The 17617-nt window shown below is 51.3% G+C and overlaps 2 protein-coding genes across 4 annotated transcripts; both read right to left on the bottom strand.

The window, feature by feature from the left end:
- Positions 1-409: 409 nt before the first annotated feature.
- Positions 410-7338, bottom strand: ZBTB39 (zinc finger and BTB domain containing 39). Its single transcript, XM_037848055.1, has 2 exons — positions 7219-7338; positions 410-5780 (listed from the first exon to the last, which is right to left on the bottom strand). The coding sequence occupies exon 2, from the start codon at positions 5734-5736 to the stop codon at positions 3610-3612; it is 2127 nt and encodes a 708-aa protein (XP_037703983.1). The 5' UTR covers positions 5737-5780; positions 7219-7338; the 3' UTR covers positions 410-3609.
- Positions 7339-10507: 3169 nt separating this feature from the next.
- On the bottom strand, positions 10508-17617 carry TAC3 (tachykinin precursor 3). Of its 3 annotated transcripts, none has more exons than XM_037847229.1 (7): positions 17420-17617; positions 16691-16809; positions 14173-14281; positions 13947-13976; positions 13391-13444; positions 12925-12999; positions 10508-10787 (listed from the first exon to the last, which is right to left on the bottom strand). In XM_037847229.1, the coding sequence occupies exons 2-6, from the start codon at positions 16802-16804 to the stop codon at positions 12926-12928; spliced, it is 381 nt and encodes a 126-aa protein (XP_037703157.1). In that variant the 5' UTR covers positions 16805-16809; positions 17420-17617; the 3' UTR covers positions 10508-10787; position 12925. The 3 variants fall into 3 exon arrangements, with proteins under 3 accessions (XP_037703157.1, XP_037703158.1, XP_037703159.1); XM_037847230.1 differs by having other exon boundaries at positions 14173-14278; XM_037847231.1 differs by having other exon boundaries at positions 14173-14260.

Genomic DNA, 17617 nt, shown 5'->3' with positions numbered 1-17617 from the left:
GCTTATGGTACACAATCACACTGAGACCAATGCTGGGTGCCCTGTTCCCTGACTCATTCGGTGCTGGATTTAGGGAAAAGGCCCTGTGGGAACAGGCCTGCCACACACCCCACACCCATGCCAACAAATTCAGAGTGTCCATCTATAAAGAGGTTTAAATTCACCTCCAAAGTTGAGTAGTCTAGAGAATAGGACACAGCAGCAGGCCAGAAGGGATGACCGGGAAGGAAATTCATCAGTAGCAAAAAGCTGACTAGAGAGAAGATATTTAAGCCCAAAGGCTTGTCTTGGAGCCAAAGGGGTGCTGGCAGATCAGAATAGAAGAAAGTCAGAAAGAAATTTTACCCATTTCCTTGTTCTGAGGGGTCACCTGGGCCCAACCCCCATCCCCACCCTTGCCCCTTCTTCCCCACTAGCCATCAACTGCAGATTCCAGAGTCTTAAAATTTAGGACCAAATACTAGGGCAGAGCAGAGCTTCCCAGCTGGTGCGTTGGCACCAGTGAGCCATGAACAGGTTGCAGGCATGTGTGACATTGACCCCTTCCCCTGGCCACAGCAGCCTCCCCACGTGCCATACAAATATCACCATTTTCCATTAGGAAACATCTTGAAATTCCCGATAATTTTTAACAAGGGGCTTGTAAATTATGTAGCTGGTCCTGAGTAGAAAACAAGAAAAAGGGGAAGAGAGGAAGAGAAGACATTCAAGGGTCAAACAGAACCTCAGAGCAATACAGCAGGAGATAGGGCTGAACTGGGCTTCAGGGGAGAAGAGGAAACAAAATCAAATGAACAGTAGGTTGAAAAACAAAAAAAGACTCAAAATAAAACAAATACATTCTACCAGATATCCTAGAGTGCCCTCTGCCACAACAATATAGTGTTTCAAGTAAAACAGCTCAGATAAGTGTGAGCTGGAGGCAGAGGACACAAATAACTTCAAACAGAAGGAGAGTTCAGGTGTGAATACGGGGGACACACAGAGGGACCGGGTTTGGTCGATGAGACTCATGAGCTGCTGATCCTGCTACATGTCTGACTGGGACCAACTGGACCACCCTGATCAACCACTTAGCCTCAGGGGGATCATGGGGTACAGTTTTCAGTTTAGTGTTTCAAGGGCAAAATTTCAAGGGTTTGCTTTTTGGTTTACTGGCAAAAAGGGAAAACTTCACAGTTTCAGGTTAAGTATACAGACCACCCAGCATCTTAGATGCCCTCCATTCAAGAAAAGGGTTTCTCCAGCACATTTCTCCTGACTAGGTTCCAATGCTAGCTCTCTCAAATTCGACCATTCAAAAATAAGTCCTTACCACTAGTCTGGGAGGTTTGAAAAGCTTAACAGATACTTGATTGCAGTTTTGCACACACTTTCCTTCGTACATTTCTAATGGTGAGAGAAAGGGAGAAGCCGAAGAGTGATGAAAAGTCCCAACACTGCTTTCCTGACAAGAATGTCTCACCGGGACATTTAACAAATTGGGCTTAGAGGCCGAAAGGTGAGCCTTTAAACTGGCCACTGTGCAAGTCCCTTCATCTGATGGTCAGCTCAACAGAGAGCCATGGGCTCCAACTTGGAGGCTCCACCATTTTCGGGCTTGGGAGAGAGGCAGTAGGTCCAACAGAGAGGGAGCTTTGGTTTGCCTGCACGCCTCATTAGAGTCAAGGACAGGGGGATTTCCAAGTTCTGGAAGGATGAGAAAATGCGCAAGGAGGTCCTCCACGAGACTTGAGCCCCTCAACCCCATCCCCAATCTACTCTATCACAGGATGGAATGGGGATGAAAGGCCTGGGAGTTTAACTGGCCTCCATCATTTTACTACTCTGTCCCAACTTCCTAGGACTTCGGTCCATTGTCTAAAGTGTTCCCTGGGTTTATTTTGCTAGAAACTATCTGGAGAGGAAGAAAAGAATTTGCTTGTTTAAAAGGCTTGGCATGTTCTCCCCTAGTGATAACCCTGTTCCCCAAATCTCTGGCCAGGACTGTCCCCTGGAATATGGCTACTTGCTGGGGAGAAACTCCCTTTCCTGAAATTTCTTTAACTAAAAGAGATGCTGGGTAATACGTATACAAAAAAACAAATAAATAAATATTAATGTTCAAAAAGGCTCTGTGAGTTAATTCAAACCACTTGCTTGAGAAACAGTCCAGGGTGCTGCCGAGTTCCACCAGGAGCAGTGCCAGGGCTGGGGCCAGGGACTCCAAGAGCTCGCTGGAGCAGGGTGAGGTAGTATGAATTACTGAGGTGCCACCTGTGAGTACTTAAGGTCCGAGGACCCTCTCCCCTCCCTCAAGCCTTCTTTGGGCAAGGCCCCTTCAAAAACCCACTAAGCCCTGTGCCAACCCACCCTGTGCACTGGGCAGACACGTTCCCCAACCACCTAGGTAGGGCCTGAACCAGCACTCATCCAACAGCGCCCCCTGGAGGTGACGCAATGACAGATCAGGATAAATTCCAGCAGGTCAAAGGCGAGCTGCCAAAGCTCCGGCCCTGTTAGCACAAATTAAACAACAGTTACCCGACTGGACGGTCGGAATGCACACCCCACCAGTTACTCAGGTTCCTTTTATCCTGAAGGGCTCACAGAGTCCACCACTCCACCACCTCGTGGGGTCTTCTAATACACACTACAGGCCAAACACACTTCTGGGTAGGAGACCAGGTGTAAATTAAGGCAAGGCTGCTGCTGTCAACGACATCCCCACCTCTCCCCCAGGAAACTCAAGGTCAACAGAGGTGGCCAGAATGACACGTGACTATGTCAAAGTGGCTACCCATCCTGTGCCCACAGGGAAGGCCTGATGTCCTGGGCCATCACACCATAAAATCATTTTTCTTTGGAAATGAGGAGAAGAGAGAAACCACCCTTCCTGTCCATCCACACTGCCACTTAGGTAGCACCGCTGGACAACCCCTTCTGGAGGGCAAGGATTCATCCCAAAGCTTTCTCACTATCCCTTCCCCTAAACAGAAAGCTTTGTCTCCAGTTTGGATCTAGCTGCCAAAAGATTTTCACCATCCTATCAGAAGATTAGGCCCTTGGAATAAGCAGGCACCTCCATCCCTGACACCTCTTCCCTGCTGAGAGCTGGGACTAGAACCTAAGTTGAGCTGCCCTGCTGACAAGTCTTTTCTGGATGACATTTCCAAAATCTTCCTCATAGCTGGTTGTCCCAGTTGGAGGTCTGGCAGCAATACCTGTAGTGAAACCCTCTCTCCACCTCCTCTATACTGTGAGGCTGTTGGTTGGATTCTTAGCAGCATAAAACCTATCAGTAAACTAAAACTAGAGAGGCTGAGGAAGGGGGATCTAGGTGACACCAACTGCTTGACTAGATCCCAAAGCCAGCCTCAAAAGAATCAAAAACACAGCCCTTCGTGGGCAAGAACAGATACGGAGGTAAACGCGATAGGGCCATTGCTTCTCAAAAACAGTAACTCAGCTTATGTGCTATCTCTTCATTTTTCTTCTTTAAACACAACACAGAACAGAATTCCTAACAAGGCAAAATTGTAACGTCAGCTGGGGAAGGACCAACAGCTGTTAGAAAACCTATGTCCTGGCTGTCCCCTGGGAGCTGTCCCTGGCTCTGCCAGGCCCTAGTCAGCTGTCTGGGTTCTTCTCCGCCTCTTTGGAATGGATAATGTACATGAAGGTCTGCTCAATGGTGAAGTCAGGCGGGAGGCTGCCCTTGTGCACACCGACATGCTTGCTCATGAGGTTAAGGGTGGAGCTGTAGTGGCCGCAGACCGTGCAGCGGTACATGAGGGCCCCCGAGTGTGTTTTCAGGTGGCACTTAATGGTCGAGCGGCCCCGGAAGAACTTGTGGCACACTTTACACTGGTACGGCTTCTCACCTGTATGGATCCGCCGGTGGTAGTTGAACTCGCTTGTGTGAGCAAACCTTTTGCCACAGACCTTACAGCTATACTTGCTATTCCCTGGTTGGCCCTGCAGTGCCAGCTCCTCACTCAGGAACTCCTCTGCTGGCAGCTTCCGCTTCTGGAGAGCTGGATGCTGGAGCCCAAAACCAGGCCGTACGTCAAGGCTGCTGTTGCATTTGTGCTGGCTGACATGGTAGCGATAGGCAGCCTCTGACTTGTAGCTCTGGCTGCACAAGTGGCAGTGGAAGAGTGTGTCTTCTAGGCTTTGGTGCACAACCATGTGCTTCTCTAGGAGATGCCACTCTACAAAGCTGTTAGCACAGACAGAGCAGGAAAAGACTGAAATGCCGAGATGGGAGAGCGTGTGCCACATGAGGCTGCAGAGGTTGAGGTGGCGCTGGTCACAGACACTGCAGGCCTGGCCCTTTAAGTTCAGATGGTCAAGGATGTGGCCCCGGACCACGTGGAAATCTTTGGCCAATGCCTTCCCACAGGCTGCACATTTCAACTCTGGGGAGGCTGCCCCCGGAAACAGACTCAGCTTCCCAGGCAGGGGATCACTGGGGCGGACAATGATGTTGTTCTCAGATATCCCATCCCGTCGGTGGAGGGTCAGCTGCCACTGGGTAAAGAACTTGGTTTCACACATGTCGCAGGAGAAGAGGAAAATACCAATATGGGACAGGACGTGGGTCACCCGGGAGTTTCGGTCCTGGAAGTGGGTCTCACAGACTTTGCAGTTGCCTGTCAGCAGGTCCACGTGGTCCCGAGCATGCTGTCGGATCAACTGAATATTGGGCTCCAGAACTTTCTTGCATACTTGGCAGGGCATGGCCTTATTCTCCCGGTTGTCATTCTCTCCAAAAGTCAGCTCATCCTCACTGTCATCGCTCAGCTCAATCACCTCCTCAGCCGTGCCTATGTCTTCAGTGGGGTCTTCAAACTGCAAGTCATCCTCCCCCAGGTCCTCCAGCTGGAGCTCATCCATCTGTCCAAAGCCTGGATCTTTGGAGGGGTCACTATTGCTCAGACAGGAGTTGCTCCCAGTGGTGACGTCTATTGCATTGTCAGGAATGAAGAAGCTGTTTTTACTGAAGTCTCCATTGCTTTGAACTTTGCATGGCTGGCTGGAGCTCATGGTGGCCTGGATCATACTGACGGTGCCCAGGCCTGGCTGCGTCACCACACTAGGAACAGACGGGAAGGGAGCAGGGGCATCATGGTCTTCTGTCTTTGGCGGCAGCGGTGGCTGTGGCAGGCTATGGTTAGTGTCACTGGGAACATTTTTCTCTTCCTCTTTATAGTTTCCTCCAGCCTCACTGGACAGCAAATAGTTTCTATCAACACCAAAGTGCTCCCCGCCACCCCGGAGTTCTCCCAGGGGAGGGGTGGGTTCTGCTGAGGTGCCAGTAGGGGTACCAGAGTGACTCTCACTGGTGCTGGTCAAGGGCTTGGCCACGGCTGTGCTCTCCAGGTCAGGGAAGGTGGAGTGACAGGCTCGGAGGAGATCTTCCATGCCCAGGCGTTCAGCTACCTCATAGATGACCCCGACATTGATCAGGTCCGTGAAGAGCTCTGACGTGTAGACAAAGCTCAGAATCTTCTCAAAGTTAGCAGGGGTGATGAAGTCTACCACATAGGTTCTGGCAGCATCAAGCCCGGTATTCAGGAAGAGGTTCTGGAAGTAGCCGGCGGCGCAGGCCAGCACAGCTTTGTGGGCTGGGAATGAGCGGCTCCCCACCACGATGGTGACATCGCACATGGTCTCTGAGAGCCGGCACTTATTGAGTTCCTTCAGCAGGTTGTTGGGGTGGTTGGTGCTTTGCAGTTTGATCCTCATGCCCATCTTAGCAGCTCCTAGGCAGTTGCCTCCTTATTAGCACGGTTAATCTGTGGACAGCAAAAGGAAAAGATGGATGGCCAAACGCATACCTGCAAGTGAAGGGCCCTGCAGGAGAGAACACCAGCAGTCTGAGTGTTTCTAAGGTCCGGGAGGGGAATAGAAGTGAACAGACAGGCAAGGGCTGCTCCATCCACTGGGAGCAAGGCCAGCAAATGTGGTGGGACAATGATTTCTCCCCCTGCACATACAAAAATACTCAGTCATCATGACAAAATCCAAAAATACTGAAAAAAGTCTGACAGTTTGGTCTTGAAGAGTCAGTAAGAGAGGCCAGCCTGCTGGGACAGAAGCTAGTTCCCTGTGCCTGAGAGACACGCCAGAGGCATTTCCGAGGACACAATCGTACACTTCATCGCCAGAGCAACTGGCTCAAATTTATCTCCTATTAATTTCCTGCTAAATACACACCTTCCTACCTCACTGAATAAATTCTCTTCCCTCTTGATGCCATATATACACTTGAACACAATTATCAAAGCTCCATTAGCTATGGGGAAAAGATAAAGATGCTCCATCTTTTAGTTTTCTGTCATCACTGTTTCCATTCAGCCTTTAACGAAATTTCTTGCTCTTTATTGAATCCCCATCTCTCTCTAACTAAGCTGCATGCCTACTCTCTGGTCTTTCTATTACCCATCCAGATACTGCTCTATCACATTCTGTGGATGAAGTTAAAACACTCAGAACCCAAAAGGGCAAAGCAAAATAGAACACAGCTGTGGCACTGAAGTGTTTTATTCCTTTTTATCACTGTATACTAACAAACTTATATCCTGCATAAGAAAGGCATCTAATTACATAGGTGAGACTCCCAAAGTCCTGCTCAGTACCACCTATTCCCCTTTATGAGTCCCGACGGCCTAACGAAGATAAGGTAGTAGCAATCTTCAGTCCCACCACTGGCCGTGAGCAACACGGCCCCTTTCTCTATCTCACCAGATTCTACCAACAACTCCCAACTTTTTCTGGGGCCCAGGAAGCTTCTGAGCCTTCTTAGGCTCCAGCCACCCATCTCCCAGGTCCTGGTGGTCACACATCAACGGATGCACAGATCGGGATACTAGGAAGCCGAGTGGGGGTGCTAAGGGCAGCGGGGAGGGTCGGAACTTCGAAGGGCATCCCAACAATCCGGTGGTGCCGCAGCTCCCCTCTGCAGCTCCGAATCCGAGAGGAAGAGCGTTTCATCGGCTTTGGGGCGCTCCATCTGGAGGACACCAAGCACCTCGGTCCCTCCACCAAGAGGCGGGGGAGATTCACCCGGCGACCCCGGGCGGGGGGCGGGCTGCGGGGCCGAAGGTCGGCGCGCGGGCTGGGAGGACGGGTCCGGTCGAGGGGAGCGGGCAAAGGGGCGCAACGAGAGCGAAGGGAGGGCCGGCCCGGGGGTCGGGCCTCGGCCAGGGCAGCCCTCCTCCCTGCCGCGCTTACCCGGCTCCGCGGGGCCCCGAGCACCATCGCCGCCGCCGCCTCACACAAAGGCCCCGGCCCGCTGTGCCCGGCCCGACGAGGAGGCGGCGCAGCCGGCCGCGGCCAGACTCTCCATCCGCCGCGCCGCTCGCCGCGCCGGCCCGGGCCGCCCCCGCCGCCAGGGCCGCAGCGCCCCCCGCCGTCCCGGAGGAGGCAGCGCCCCCCGCCGCACGGCCGCTGCGTCCCCAGCTGCCCGGGAGGAGGCGGCGCCCCCCGACGGCGGGGCCGGGCACCAGGCCGGCGCGGCCTCAAGCGACGAAGCCGCGGGCCGCCCCTCCGCGACCGCACGACCCCATCCCTGGCCCGGCACTGCGGCATGTTTCCAAGCCCTAGCGCCTTTCCATCCCAGGCCCGGCTTTTTCGAAGCGCTGATTCACGGCGTGGAGGATCACTCCCTCCGCGCCCTGGTGCCTGGAGAAGTCAGTCAGTCTGTCCAGACTCTAAGCTCTCATCGCCTCCCCTGTTCTGTGCCTCTTTGTTCCAGAAGCTTCTGTTCAGAACTTCCACAATTGTATTTTTACTAAAAGATGTACAACTATTTGATCAATTTATATCTCCTCCCCTGGGCTGTGAGCTTCCTGAAGGCGGTGATCTGTGTGGTTTTGTGTGTTACTGCATCCCACTCTTACCAGGCTTCCTGGTACATAGGATAGGTGCTTAATAAAGCTTGTTTGAAAGAATGAGCAAGGAAGGAGCACTTGCAGACTAGATCCCCACTGCTGCCCCTTCTTCCAGCTAGATGGCCAGATGAAGAACTTCATAGGATTCCACTGCACATTGCCAGCCCATGCCTGTTTCTTGCAGCCTGCCTTCCCCAACTCTTTCTACAGCTACATCACTCTGCCTTCCCCCACCTTTCATCTACAAGGTTTGCCCACAGATCCTCTCCTCAAATATGCCTGCCCAAGAATTGCCATCAAACTTAAAGTACCTGACCTGCCTGTCTCCACCACCACCACCAAGTCCCCTCCTCAATGCCGAGGAACCCCACAGGCTCAGGACCCTTCCGTCTTGCCTCTCTTTGGTTTCACCCACAGCCTGACTGCAGAGGGCAACCCATCACAAGCCTCCAGGGCAAGCACATGGTAGGGTTCAGTAATTCCCTGATGAGTAAATAGGGAGAGGGGAGCAGGCTTCATCTTGCCGACTGCCCTGAGCCAGTTCAGCTGTTCAGCAATTGCTACAACCTCATGAACTAGTGATAGCAAGCATTATACAAAATGCTGCCTAATATTTAAAATTTACTAGCAAGAAGACACAAAAATAGCCATACAACCTGTTTTTGTAGTGTAGGAATGAGGAGTCCACTTTGCCTTCACATGAAAGGGTCACTCAGAGGCTGATACAATGTGTTTCAAAGGCCTGTCCAGCCTCCGTGGCTTGACAAGGTGGCAGAGTTCCCCTGATGTGGAACGTCATAAAATGAGCCGGGTGGCAGGCCTCCAGCTTGGCTCTGGAGACATTAGGCTGCTGGCCATGCAAGGGCCTTGGACCTTTTCAATCTTTCTAACCAACTGCCTTAACCACCTCTGGAGTGTTGATCCCAGATACACCTACCTCAAATACTAGCTAGCCACCCCAAGGGTGTAAATTAAACTTACCCAAACACACATCATGCTGTTTATACTGAACATTTTTGTTTTGTTTTGTTTTGTTTTTGAGTGAATCACTACATAGTCACAATAACACTCACAGAAAGCTAAAAAGAGAAGAAAGGGCGAGGAATTCAGTCAAGGTCTTCTTGACCAGGTCTCGCTGGGCATCAACCTGTTTACAACAGGAAGGGGAAGGCCAGGTCCCTTCACGCATCCTCCAAGTACAGAAAGAGGAATTGGAGTCAAAATTTATCTTTACTGCTGCTGAAATCCCCAGGACTGCAATTTGTGTCAGTCCCACCAGAGAGCAACCTTTCTACATTTATGCTCCTACTTGGCAAAGCAATTTGTCTTCATCTTCCCACACACACCCGACTCCCTGCGTGCCTGGACAGAGCCAGCTCTTTCATCCGTGACCTAAAGAAATTCTCACAGATGCTGCAAAAGTTTCCCTATTTTTAAACCCTTAGTCAATTTTGAAAAGTCAGCAAGATGACTAGCCCAGGAAAAAAGGCTCAGAGATCTAGGGTGGGGACAGCCTTTGACCTCTAGCAATAAACCTGACACCAGGGATGCTGAGGTGAGCCTTTCCTTCCTTCCCCACCCCTATGCATACAGCTGTGGGTCCAAAGTTGCCCCAGTTAGGCCCTGGGAAGAGCTTTTCCCTGGGGTGAAGGAACTACAGGCTTGGCGGCCCTGTGCTTTCACTGCTTTAGGAGAGCTGAGTGGAGATTTTCTGTTGGGGTGATCTAGGGTCAGATCAAGTCCCCATACCAGACTAAGAAAGGGAATCTGAGGATTTCCCAGACTGTTCCATTAGGGTACAGAGCCCCCCTTGGGATCAGTGGGCTGCGATAGTTGGCACATCAGATTAATAAAAGACACCCACACCTACGCACACCACATTTAAGTGCCTTTCACGTACTGGAGACTTCCAAAGACTAAGGCTCCAGGGGCTGGTAAAAAGTACGTTACCAAAGAGTCTGGAATAAAGGTTTTCACTTTATAATAACTAAGGCAGCCACTTATTGCCCCGTTTTTCCCTGAAGATGTCTGCCCCCCTCTTTCTCAGCTCCTGCAGTAATGTCCTGTCCACCTGCAACCTAGCTGGGTCAAGCTCTGTTTGCTTATCTGCAGCCCTGCTAGACAGTAAATTCTGGGTATGGGTCACTGTCTCTTTCTCAGGACCTGTCACAGGACTCGTGCTCAATGTCTGGGGACAGAAAAATGATATGGTGCTGTAGATGTGTCCTCTCTCACTGGGTTTTCGCACAGCCTTGTTCCCTCCCCTGCCACGTACCTAAGTAGGTTCACATTCCAGGATTGGTGTCTACCAGGCCCATCCCAGAAATCCAGGCAAGCCATTCAGATACTCCGTTTTTTTCTTTGTCTGATACTGGTCTGTGAATGTCTGTGTGCTAGAAACCAACTATCGAATTTATTCATTCATTCTTTTAATCACTAAATAAATCTTCTGCTATTTATTGAGTGAAGCACATGTAAGGCACTGTTGGGGAAATCAATACATGTAGAAAATAAAGGAACTTCCATTTAAATATTATACATCATATGTATATCATATTGAGGTATGTATGATTCATCTGGAAAAATCAAAGAAAAGAAAAACCCACCAATCAACCAAACAAACCCATCACTGTAGGTCATATGTAAAAATCCTTTATTGTTGAGGAGTAGAGCGGGACATCATATTTTCCATGTAGGGTACTACAGAAACTCCAGGGGATTCTGTAGTCGATGCTGGGACTGGGAATACCCACAATGCAGTTCTACACCAGGGCAGGGTGGAGGGCTGAGAAGGAAGTCAAAGCACGAGGATGCTACAGTTATGAGGATGAGAAAGGGAAGTAGGAGAGGGTCTCTGGAGAGGGTGACAGGCTGTCTTCATGATGCCACCCAGGGATCCAGAATGGAGTGCTAAAAATGAAAAAGAAAAGAAAAAAAGGAAATCACATCTTACATTCTGTAAAACTCCTGCCCACCACCCACTGAGGGAGCAGAGGGCATCTGTAAGGGAGAAGGAGAAAGAACAGAAATTTTGTCCCTCAGCTTTCCCCACAGCCTTTGGAATAGAGGACCCAACTCTCCAGACAGCAGGTGCTTGCACCTTCCCAGCTGCCATATTTATTATGCCACTTATAAACACCCATGTGCATTGTGGGGGTGGAGGGACACACAGAAAGATGTTGACAAAGTTCATAACCTCCTAGCATCCCCATGAGCCAGGTGTACACCCAGCCCCACCCAAGCAGCCCAGATGCTAAAGCTCCCCCAGCCCTTCATATTCTTCCCAGATACCTCCCAAAAGGAAAGACAGGTCCAGGGATCACATGTTTGGTTTTTTTTTCAGCAACTTGGCATGAATGAAATAAAAAGACAGCTTCCCCTGGACTGCCCCATAGAAACACAATGGTCTGTGTTGATCCATCTCGTTAAATTTCCTTTAAATGCCAGTCCCCAGAGACCTTATGTCCTGTTCTGCCTGGCACCTAACAGGTTGAGATGCTCCATCAGTGGTGATGGTGAGATTTTGAAGCCTGCAATTATGGACCTGGTCCCTCTGAAAGAGCCAAGATTCACCAGCAAGCATTAAAAGTAGATTTCTGCAATGCACTTGTTTCTGCCATTTGTATAAAATACTATGGCAAAATTGCACTGTAATTATCTTTATGGCCGGTGCATAACGCTGGAGGAGAGTATGTCATCCAGATATAGCTGCCTATATAATTATCTGGCCGTCAGCAGGACTGAAATAACCATCTAATGAGAGCAAAATGATACGGTAAGTACCATGCAATCAGCGAGTTACGGTTATTACGGCTCTTTGTGCCCTCTCACCCAGCCCTGAATGGGGGGCCAAGCCCAGTCTCCGGTCCTGGGGAGTCAGGCCCGGGCAGCATCAGGGAGAGCCAGCTCCTGGGACCTCGGGCTGGCCACCTTGAGACCAACGAGTATGGGTAGCAGGGACAACACGGGAAGTGGGCAGGGCTCTCCCCATGATAATTGAGGCTGGTGAATCCCTCTCCTTTTCATGCCCACCCCTCAACACCTTCTTTCTGTGAAAAAAATCAGCCATCAGTTGAGCTGTTATTGCTGTGTGTGGGAAGACGGTATCAAGAAGGAAGATTCTGTGTTTCGACTAGACACTTCCCCCAGGGAGTCTCACACTCACGTACCAAGTGAGAGGTCAGGCAGCCCACTCAGGCCTGGGCTCAGCCCAGACAGCTCTAGGCAAGCAGGCCAGGGACGTGCAGGGACATCCCCCACACCTCCCAAACCGTAACAGTGATAAAGCTGACACCCAGCGCTGTGTGTCAAATACATGTTCTGAGCATTTTACCTGAACTCAATCTCCAAAGCCTCAACCTGCAAATGACCTATTATTCCTCTTATTTTTCAGATGAGGAAATCAAGACCCAGAAGGGTTACGCAATGTGGCCGAGATCACACAGCTAGTGAGGGGCAGATCCAGGATTCAAGCTCAAGCCATGCTCTTATCTATTATGCCACACAGAGGGACACAGATACAGTTCCCAACTACTCCCCCATTAGAATTTAGAGTTCCTACTATTTCTTCCTAAATCACCCTTACGCAGGACTATACAGAGGCACTGGACCAGCTAACTCAGAATTCTGAATAATTGGAAAGGTTCCGCCTGCCTGGGAGCAAAACCACTTTGCCTGTGAGTTGGATGTGGTGCCTGTAATTATCAGTGCTGATCTCTCCATCTTTTGTATGTAAGAGAAATGAATCCAAATGACGGAAGCCCTTCCCTCCCCATCTTCCACCACTCTCCCCTTGTGTTCAATATAGTCTGGGGTCCATGATACAGGAGAAAGAGAAAAAAAAAAAAAAAAAAGAGATCTCTGTGTGTCCCCATGCTCTAAGTGTTTGTGTGTTTGACCAAGAATGTGCTGGGCCTTGGCAGAGTGTTTCAGGGCAACTTTAAGAGTGTTAACTGCCTGTGGCATCAGAGGAAATGCACAGCTGGCAGCCCTCCACCCCAACCCACACGCACGGTCGCCTCTCCTCTCCCCAGCCAACAACCCTTACCTCATTCCTCAGTGGGGGGATACTTCACTTTGCCAAAGCTGGGGATGCTCTCTTGGTTCTCATCAATGGAAGTTTCTGGGGTAAAGAAAGCAGTGTAGTTAGGAGGGATTTTTCTGAGCATGACCTTCACCCTGACCCAATAGTGAAGAGCTGCCTGTGTGGGCAGTGTTAGAAGACAGAGCTGGGAAGGAGAGACAGGCTCCGCTTGGGAGAATGGGAAAGAAGCAGAGCCTCCCTGGCCCCCCTCCCAGCTACAGCAGGGCTGTCTCCTAAGTGTCTCCCTGCTCTGCTCTCAGGGAGGGCTGGTCTGAGGATCCAAGCCAACTGGATGGAAGGGGCCCAGGAAACCTTACTGTCACTAAGAAAAGCCCTGTGTTTCCTCTGGTGACAGATATGAGGCACTGGGCTTTGGCCATATCCTCATCAGTGTCCCACATCCTTCCACTGGACCTCCAAACACTCCTACCTGACTGAATGTTCCTCTTGCCCATAAGTCCCACAAAGAAGTCATGCATGTCACCTGCAGAAAGAAGGCCGACATTGTCAACAGTGATGATGGCCAGCGGGCAGGGAGCAGGATGAGGGATGCGTATCCCCAGACATGTTCCAAGACTTTTTGGGACACCCGAGATTTCTGATCTGTTTCTTTATCTTGGTCAGGCATGTGCCACTTGCTACAGCTTGGCTCACCAGTTAGCAGACATATCCCCTGAGCTTACCCTTTCCACCCATCTCTCCCTCCTCCACATTTCAAGAATTCTCTCCCCAGCAGGTATCTGGCTAGTCCCGAATCTTGGTTCCCAGTGATTAGCCAGTGGAGGGAGTCCACCAGGCCCCTCACACCTGCTTCCTCCCAGTTCCCAGTGGCCTTTCAAACTCTGGAAAGGCTGGCTGAGCGGGTGCAGCTGGTACATTGTTTGTGCCAGCTGAGATGGGGCCAGCCAAAATGTCCACCGGGCCCCATGCCCGTGGAGCTCTGAGCAAGTGGTCAGCAGAGTTAGGGAGGAGAAGGGGCTACTCACGTTTCTGGGGAAGTGAGGATTCCTTAGGATCTGTGAAACCAAGAACAAGTATGTAAATTGAGAACAGAATCCAGAAAGTGAAAATTAGAAGAGGCTTCAAACCACAACCCTCAACAATACAGTAAACCATCTCCAGTTTCCCTCCCACCTAAAGAGGTTCCCCAGGCCTATTTAATCTTCAAGATCCTGCCCCTCACACCCCTCTCTTCCCAGGGCTGTTTCTTACCCACACTAGCCTTGCTCAGCATTTTGAGCAATCCATCCAGAGAGACCGAGCGGCTGTCATAGAGTCTCCTGAGCAACGACGGGGGCAGCTGGTAGAGATAAGAGTTCTTCTGGGGGAGAGAAACCAAGAGGACTGAGGCAGGACGCTCACACCCCAATCCACTCACTCTCATTTCCCACAAGAAACCGACCCGACCTGTCTTGAGCCCATCACAGCTGAACCCGATATCCTGTTTCCTTCTGAATCTCCTTGGGTTTACACTGGGAGAGAACTGAGCTCTAAGTGTGGTCCGTGGACCAGCAGCATCACCAATGCTGGCTAGAAATGCATAATCTCAGTCCTACTCCAGACCTACTAAGACAGAATCTGCTTTTTCACAAGAGCGATAGGCACATTATGGTTTGAAAGCATTGGTGAATGGGGACATGTTGACCCCTGGAGTTCTGTCCATCTTCTCTGCCCAGGCCAGGATGTGTGTGTCTGGGGACAGGGAGGGAAGAGGTCTGATCTGACATACAGAAAACTCACCACATGGGCAGGTGGTGACACACTGACTCATGGTATGGCGGTGTTGGTGGTGGTGGTGTCTTTTGGCTTTGATTAGGCTCCATCACAGCTGGTGGGCTGACCAATTGTCCCAGCGTGCCCAGGACTGAGGGACTTTCTGGAATGCAGGTCTTTTGTTGCTAAAAGTGGGACAGTACCAGGCAAACCCGAGAGTTGGCCCCCTACTACCCGATTACCAAGGGGGACTGTTCTTTGAGGCCATCTCCTGGATCCTTTTCTCCCTGGCTCATCAGGAACCAGTTTGCCCACAGATGTGATTGCCCCCACTAAGTGAGCCCTGAATTCCGCCACTTCCAGGAAAGGCCATCAGACAGAGTCCTCTGGTCTGTGCTCCACGACTGAATCCCAGATAAGAGATGGACTCGGGCCTTGGGGTGGGTGGGGGTGGGCAGCTGGGGCACACCTGCAATCCTGAAAGTCCCCTGCTCTGTGCTATGTCCATGGATGTTCCTCTCCCTGTTTTTTTCCCACTGCCTCTCATGCTCTCTTCCTCTCCATGAGTCTCTGCTTCTGGTTCTCTCTCCCTCTGCCCTTTCTGCCCTGGACCTAGAATTTCAGGAAAGGGCATGTTCAGAATGGCCCTTCCTCTTCTTCCCCCTACCCTGCAACCCCAGATCCTGGAACTGCTGCTAAGCAGGGACTTTTGTCTTCATGATCTTTTTTTAACAACTTGGGACACAGCAAGACAGTGGTCACATACCCCACACCCAGTTAACTGCAGCTGCAGAGAGGCAGTAACAATGATCATGTCTGGAGATTCTCACCTTGGATCTCGGCAGTGCCTCCCTCGCCAGAGCCCAGGTGTCCTCGGGCTGCTGTGCGTACTCAGAAGCACATTTACCCGGAGGCACCCACACACATACAACCCAGTTGCATAGACACATAGAGTGCACCTCATACCCCACTTTCCCTCATCCGTACAGACCCATGGAGGAGGGGTGGGGTGCAGTGCTTCTCCCTCACTGACCAAGAGGGGAAGAGAGGACATCTCGGTACCGAGGTCCTGCACCAGGTACTCTGATGATCCCAGGCTGCAAGGCTGCCAGCCTGTCGTGCCCTGGGATGCCTCTGCGGCTAGATGATGGCTGCTTATTTATCTCTCTTTGCCCAGCTCAGGGCTTCCCAGGCAGCCACTTTTCCCAAATTGTTCAAATACTCTGCCCATCTCCTGAAATGAGATGCTAAACAGATTTGAGCTGGAGAGGCAGACTTCACACACTGAATTTGTAATAAGTCCCACCTGTAATCATCCTAAAAGAATTTGTACCAATGTAATTGCTGTCATTTCAAAACCTTGAAAAGACTTCCTCTGTCTCCTCAGTACCCCTACCCTGACAATTCTTTCCCTTTTTCTTCGAGGAGCTTTCGAAATTAGTATTCAACCTGACTTTTTTTTTTTTTTTTTTTTTTCCTATCCTGACTAAATAGAGGCTGGAAGGGAACAAGGGAAAGAAGAGAAGAGACTGGGATTTTAGGAGCGCCTTAGGAGGTTACCAGGGGTGGATAAGCAGAGAATAAGTGAATCGATTTACATTTTGAAAATAAAAAAATACACATACTGGTAGGTAAAATAGCATACAAAAGACCATTCAGGAGAGAAAGTCTGAGTGTGTGTCATATCATCCAGGGCTGTGCCCCCTGCAAAAGGGACAGGACTTGAGTGTAGAGAACCTCGGACCACCCCAGCTCACTCCTCACAGCAAGTCACCCATCAGTCCTTCGGGCACTTTTTACATACAAGGCATCAAAGACACACACAGAGAGACAGACACTCACAGAGAGAGAGAAATTCAAGAGGAGGCTAAATACCCTCCGATGGTTAACATGGGTAACTCCCAACCCCTGCCCATACCACACGGCCTTCCTGCCCACAGCTGTCTGGCCGAGCAGAGGCCCCCAGGATGTGGCTGGTTCCTCTGCCAGAGCGGGACCCGTGGAGGAGGTGCCTTACCTTGCTCCAGCTCCTGCCGGGAGCCGCCTGCTCCTGTGACTCCTCACAGACAGCCCCGCAGCTCTGAGCCAGGCTGAGGGCCAGGATGGCTGCACACAGCAGGGTGCTCCGCATGCTGCCTACGAGGGTGAAGGGCCAAGACCCAGGGGAGGGGGCAGGGGACGGGGACACAGCGCCCTCAGCACTGGTGCAAGTGCAGCAGACATCAGGACCAGAGCCTGGCTTGACCCTGTTCCCCAGCCCCCGACTCTCCCATCCGAGCCCCTGGTCTGGGAAGAAGGTAGAGATTAGCTCTGAGCGGGCTCAGTCTCCATGCTCTCCCCCACTGGACACCTCCCCAGGATGTGCACTGGCAGTGAACGATAGTACAATGGCCCTGGGGGACTCTGGGCTCCCGAGGAAGAGGATCGATTTATAGGATACGCATAGATCTCTTCCTTTAGTCGGCCTACGGAGGGATTCTGGATGCTATTTGCCACCACAGGTAACCCCAAGACTTAGGTAAAAACTTTCTAGTGTGGAAGAATCAGTCTCACCCACAGGCTGCAAATATTAACCAGCTCTCTGTCCCACTGGCACTTTCTGCTCACCTCCCAGGTACCCTGCTCCCCCACCAAAAGCTGCCACCTCCTTTATTCCCTCTTAATTCTGGTTCCTGCCCCTGGGTGTTGTCCCCCCACCCTCCAAATCCAACATTCTCCAGCTAGCTCCCTGCTCACCCATGCCTACCTGCGGAGCTGCTCTGAGCCTGAGGCAGGGTGGTCTGGCAGGACCAGGGGGTTGGCTGGGAGCGCTGCCCACTCCCCACACGCGCTCGTGGTGCCGTGAAGAGAGGATTGGAGTGGAGGGGATCTGGGAATATTGCGGGGAACTCAGTCCAGCTCCCTGATAAAGGCTCTGGGAGGGTCTGGGGAAGCCAAGGGGAGG

The sequence above is a fragment of the Choloepus didactylus genome, chromosome 8, assembly GCF_015220235.1.
Source record: "Choloepus didactylus isolate mChoDid1 chromosome 8, mChoDid1.pri, whole genome shotgun sequence".
In the NCBI taxonomy this organism is placed as follows: Eukaryota; Metazoa; Chordata; class Mammalia; order Pilosa; family Megalonychidae; genus Choloepus; species Choloepus didactylus.
This window is presented reverse-complemented; position numbering and strand designations above follow the sequence as displayed.